This window comes from Contarinia nasturtii, unplaced genomic scaffold (genome assembly GCF_009176525.2).
Source record: "Contarinia nasturtii isolate CC-2019 unplaced genomic scaffold, AAFC_CNas_1.1 Cnas_scaffold_695, whole genome shotgun sequence".
Taxonomy (NCBI): domain Eukaryota; kingdom Metazoa; phylum Arthropoda; class Insecta; order Diptera; family Cecidomyiidae; genus Contarinia; species Contarinia nasturtii.
Genome location: NW_022198046.1, coordinates 11,537,849 through 11,543,668, shown reverse-complemented (window position 1 = coordinate 11,543,668; position 5,820 = coordinate 11,537,849). Strand labels below are relative to the sequence as shown.

Sequence of the window (5,820 nt, the reverse complement as noted above, 5' to 3'; positions counted from 1 at the left end):
CTTTTGTCTTCAATACAACAGCCATATTCTTTTTGTAATGTGTGTGTATTATACCATCCAAATTGCTACTGGATGACATCAGCCACAAAACGATGCGATGAATAGGACAAAAGAAAGCAGAATGTCAGAGAAAATCGGCCGACACAGCACAAAATACAAAACAACTAGAATATTTTATTTAAATTTTTTCGCATGGAATTTGGCACGCGTCACAATCATTTGAATTATGGAGTTTAACTGAATGTGTCTGTGAGAGTAAATTGTCAACATCAGTCAGAAGAATACGTTGCGACATAAATAATGCAACATTTTATTCGATTTTTCGGCTCTTTTCCATCCGATTTCGACTCTTTATAAATGAACGAGATGTCGAAAGGTTTAAGCGAGTGGATTGGCACAACAATTGAGAATTGTATCTGAAACGTTAACGTTGCCCACCAACCTACACACGTTTTAGGAACCAAACACTTTGTCATTCAAATATATATTATACCATTGATTGCACCGTTCTATTTGATCGAACATTATTCGCATTTGAAACTTGTGATAATTGTGGCATCACCCACGATTGTGCGACAAAGTTATAAGTCATGGCAAGCCAAGCGAAACCAAACTTATTCACGTTTAACGGTAAAAACGTGTTCCTGTCATTCTTTTTAAGAGTGTACACGAAAAACTCACACCGCGCCATAACGACAATGGACGGTCTAATTGTTTTCTATTTGTAACGTTCAATGTCATTTTATATTAGTTGGCCGTGGTTCATCTAATAAGTCCTAAGTGGCATAAAGAGTTAATTAAATTTAACCAGAGACTGTTTCTCATCAGAGTAGAATATTATAAGTTGAAAAACATCCAAAATCATAATATTATGAAGTTCATTTTTTGTTATTTCCTTTTTAGATTTTATGTTCTCAAATTTCGAAGTTGGGAAAACAGAACATCTTACATTATTGTCATCACAAAGTACAAAAAGCTTAGAAAAATAAAAAAAAATTATGTGTGCTACCGCTCAAAAGGATTTATTTCAAAAAAATTCAAGTAACAAAGACAAAACATAACAGACGACCCTTCAAATACTAGTTGCAAAATAATTGAAGATATTCTTGTTAACTAATTTGAAGAGCCGATGAATAAAACTAAAACTATATGATGTTTGCCATTGTGCTGTTTGGTTTTTGATTTTTCAAATATTTTTTAATAGTTGGAATATGTTCTTCAGCCCATTTCAAGTTAGTTTTTGCAAGGAGTAGGGCTGATTTAAGGCCTGCGTCGTTTATCTTGTGTTCATCAACAAAATGTACAATTTTATCAATTTGTTCGTTGGAAGTTGAACGTGCGGCCACTTGTGATAACATCGATGGGACCTCTTTCTCAGATTCAAATCTGTGTCAAAATATCAATTAATTGACAAAATAATTGTTTAATTCAATACTTGACACTCACGCTTTGTTGATACGTTGGTGATTTGTAACAATGAAATCCAGTACCAAATTGACATTTCCCTGCTGCATAAGAGTGGAGACGAATGCTGAATGTTTATCTTGCAATCGAATATCATCAGATAGAATTTTCTCCAAATATTCCTGAAAATAAAAAGAGTTTAAAAAAAACACATATTACAACTGATTGCAACGCATTGAAAAAAATTTATTCACCATTAACACTTTTGCTTGTTTTGTGCAGCCCAATGCACGCAAAATTGTCACTTGTTCAGTCGCCACATTTTCGGTTTTGAATTTTCTCCATAAATATTCCCATTCTTTGTACGATCCTTCGCTAATTACTGAACAATAAACTACTGGCACTAAGTTGACGGGGATCCTATTGGATGACATTTATTTTGATTTCAAACAGACATTCCATAAAAAAAAAACTGTACTCACTTGTAGTCTCCCATCGAAAACTTATCGAATTCAGCGCGTGCGTTGGCAATGCACTTTTCATGACCAAATTTACATGCGTACTTCAAAATAAGTTCTCGATTATAAATGTCCAAACGAGTATCGCTGTCCTTTGGATGGAATCCAAGATAAGAATAAACTTTGCCCAAAAGACCTAGAAGGAAATTCTGAAATCAAAGGCCATCAGTGCAGTGAAAGTTTGACTTATATATTGGAGCTTCTTCTTTTTTGAAGCAAAATATACCTCGAGCATTGGAGCTTCTTCTGTCTTAAAACGTGCCAAAATGAATTCAAAGTTATTGAATGCCGATAACCATGGAATGTAATCGGTTTCATTTTGAAGGTACTCAATCGTATGCAAGGCTTGAGAATAGTTCAATTGGCGGGCACGAGCCAAATTCAATGCATCGTCCACGATCTGAAATACGTAGATATTAGAATCGATTCATTGCAATGAGATAGTAAATGTTTGTGAATGAGAGATAATATGGAAGATCGAGGTTCTTTTCTAACTCGTTTTTTGGTTCATTTTACCTGAGCTCTATTATGTACATGGATTTTTGTATGTGAATTATACAATGCCTTGTCCAATGCAGCCCATGTGGCGTCATCATAATTCACGCGATAATAACCTGCATAAGAAAAGCATACATAATATAAAAAAACCTATTTGAGACATATATGGGAGTCCATAAATATTTCCACGTTGTTTACTACTTTTTATCAGATTGTGCTCTGATATGGATTTCAAGATAATGATCACAACTTTTTGATTAACACGATTAAACAGATTGATGTGAAATAGATTACACAGTTCTGAAGAGCACTGATCCCGATTTCCGTCACATCGATTTCAAGTGATTTGATTATTATTATTTAACAAGCCAATGAACTCGATTGAACTCACCCGTTTGTTGTACATTAAATACAATCCATTCAATTGGACCTTGGGTCTCGATGATCAATTGTTCATTTTCTAAATAAGCAGTAGGTTTTGTATTTTTAAACTGCGTATTATGATTATTCGATGCAAAGGTGATTGGAATAGACCAAAGTGTCTTATCTCCGTGTTCTGGATTATTCCGTAAAAATCGCTTTTGCGTTAATGTTATTTTTGTTTGATTTTCTTCAGTGGAGACCTTCACATTTAGAACTGGATAGCCTGCGTTGACAACCCAACTGTTCATGAAGCCGCGAACATGTTCGTCACCACCCATTGTGTCTTGGAAAGCGTCATACAATTTGTCGGGCACAGATGTTTTCAATGCACTGTTTGATGCACAGAAAATGATGATAACATTTTGAAATGAATTTCGAACTGTTGGTACTCACTTTGTTTTAAGATAATGTCTGAGTGCATCAGTAAATTTATCATGCCCAAAAGTATGTTCAAACATTCGAATTACCGAACCACCTTTATAGTATGATATCAATCCGAATCGGTCGCCAATTTCATCGGGTGTGTTTACTTCATGGAAAAGTGCTTTCGTTGATTCCAGTGAGTCACCGACTAAAGCAACATGAATTTGATTAACAATGAATTGTTGCTCCAAACCCCATTTAGCTTCGACCTTTCAATAGAAGAAAATAACCGATGAGAATTCATCGAAACATCTTGTGTGTATACGTTTTAACACTGAATTGTACCATTTCTGTGCCAAAATATTCAAAAAATCGAGCGAAACCTTCATTCAACCAGGTATTTTCCCACCAATCGCAAGTTACCAAGTCTCCAAACCACATGTGCGTTTGCTCGTGTGCTACGACTGATGCCACTCTTTGTTGAGCGAAAGCGGTCGATACATTGGGGTCGTATAAAAGGGCCACTTCACGATAAGTCAACAAACCTAAACGAGATGATTAGTAATTCGTTAAAATGTTGGATTACATTTTTGATCGCTGCGAGAAACAGTCTCTGCAAAATTGATCAAGTAAAGTTACCCCAATTTTCCATAGCTCCAGCTGAAAAGAATGACTCTTATAAATGACTGTTTAGTGTTTATACAGAAAGTTGATCGAAACATACCATCGAAATCTGGGATGGCTACCATTGCCATTTTCTTCATATGAGTATTGTATTTGTAATCAAATCTTTCGTCGAATTTGGCCAATATTTTTTGTCCAACATCAAAACTATATTTGGTTTGATTGTATGCATTTGGACGAGAGCAAACGGCAAATGTATGTTTATCATTCTCACGACATTCAAATTCTGATACAATAAAAGCAACCAAATAACTATAGAGAAGATACAAATTTTAAAAAAACCTTTTATAATGGATTCAGGCGTAAATAAGAGTCGACTTACGTTGACATCTTTGGTGTTTGTTCAAAAGTGTCAGTTGTCATATTTGAACTGTAGAATAATAAAAATCGATAAAATCGCATTCGAATCCTTATCTGGCAGTGAAAAGTACAAGAAAATTAACTGAATTACCTTGCAAAGGCAGAATTTTTTAGAGGCGTGTTACTGAGTGTTGGTTTAAAATGACTTGGTCGATTCATAACAATGTCAAATGTTGCTTTGAAACGAGGTTCATCAAAACATGGGAACACTTTACGAGCATAAACCGGTTGCATCTGAGTTGAAGCTAACCATCTGAGTTTAAATAATTTTGAAATGGTGTTTAATTGGATTGAAATGGTGTTTAATTTGAAAATAAAAAAAAACTATATCCTCTGCGTCTTACTTTGTTTCACCATTTTCTTTGTATGAACTCCGATAGAATCCATGCATGTCAGTTCTTAATTTTCCAGTATACTTGAAATGAAGTTCGTATTCTTGCGGTGATATAGACAGTGGTTCAGACAAGTGAAGACTTAGTTTATTAGTTTTTTCTTCATAGTCTATATTAGCAATTTCCACCTTTTTGGACGATGGAAATGAAAATGTTGATTTCGGATTTATAGTTACTGTCTCAATGTCCAGAGCATCCTGGTGAAGAGTGATCGTTTTGACACCGGTTTTAGTCGCTTCCAGTGTTATCTTCACGTATCCGTCGAAAGTGAATGGTTCTTTCCCTTCGACATTATCAAAATAAGGTGTAAGATTAATCACATAATTACTTGGCAAGACATCTGTGTTCAAACGATAATTGACATTTTCTAATTGGTCAGCATTTGCTGCGGCAGGATTTGGTGCACTAAAACCAAGGTCAACCAATAATCCAAGAACAATGAGCGATAATGTGAGAAACTTCATTTTTAATACAAATGAGCTGCTTATACTTCTGATAGGTTGAAACTCTTTTCAAGAGATCACATTGAAATCTAAAAATATAGATTTTTTAATTCAATTTGTCTCTTGATCACCAAAAATTACTTTGAATTTGTAATTTTTGTGTCTTAACTGACAGTGTTTGATGAAATGTTTGTTTAAACTAGACTGTATACTAAAAGTGAACCAGTCCGTTTCACTTTCTAACTTCGATTGTCTTGAATGACAAAACGATTTATCACGAAAACTCTGAAACGGAACATCGTCAGATAAGTAATCAATATATTCACATTTTATCTTCATATTTCTCATTTTATTGCTGGCAGAACGTACTCAAAAACATAATGAAATACGAGGTGCTTCTATGATTTAAGTGTTTTTGTATTCTTCAATCACTTATATTTATCGAGGAGTGTCAAATTACGAATGCTTAAATTTAGAGTTTTTGAATTACTTTGTTATGCAAGAAAGAAATGTCTAATCAAATGTTTTATTGTTTTCGACTTTTAAGATCGAATAAATAAATGTTCAATTGAAAGTACTTGAAGAAACTTTCGATGTAGATTGACAAGATCTTAAACTTTGTCGAAGAGGTGTAAAAATTCACGTACGTACTATCAGCACATGCTACTTACGCATTTTATCAAGTGGATCGTAGATGACTTTGTCTTTTGAATTTACTTGAAAAATCTAATCTAA

The 5,820-nt window shown here is 34.2% G+C and overlaps 1 protein-coding gene across 2 annotated transcripts; it reads right to left on the bottom strand.

The window, feature by feature from the left end:
- Window positions 1-996: 996 nt before the first annotated feature.
- On the bottom strand, window positions 997-5,321 carry LOC116341089 (membrane alanyl aminopeptidase-like). Of its 2 annotated transcripts, XM_031767954.1 has the most exons (15): window positions 5,259-5,305; window positions 4,595-5,174; window positions 4,342-4,503; window positions 4,213-4,260; window positions 3,931-4,142; window positions 3,846-3,866; window positions 3,552-3,751; window positions 3,237-3,475; window positions 2,812-3,173; window positions 2,439-2,536; window positions 2,149-2,322; window positions 1,887-2,071; window positions 1,659-1,824; window positions 1,447-1,586; window positions 997-1,386 (listed from the first exon to the last, which is right to left on the bottom strand). In XM_031767954.1, the coding sequence occupies exons 2-15, from the start codon at window positions 5,104-5,106 to the stop codon at window positions 1,146-1,148; spliced, it is 2,760 nt and encodes a 919-aa protein (XP_031623814.1). In that variant the 5' UTR covers window positions 5,107-5,174; window positions 5,259-5,305; the 3' UTR covers window positions 997-1,145. The 2 variants fall into 2 exon arrangements, with proteins under 2 accessions (XP_031623814.1, XP_031623813.1); XM_031767953.1 differs by having other exon boundaries at window positions 4,595-5,321.
- Between the last annotated feature and the right edge of the window lie 499 nt (window positions 5,322-5,820).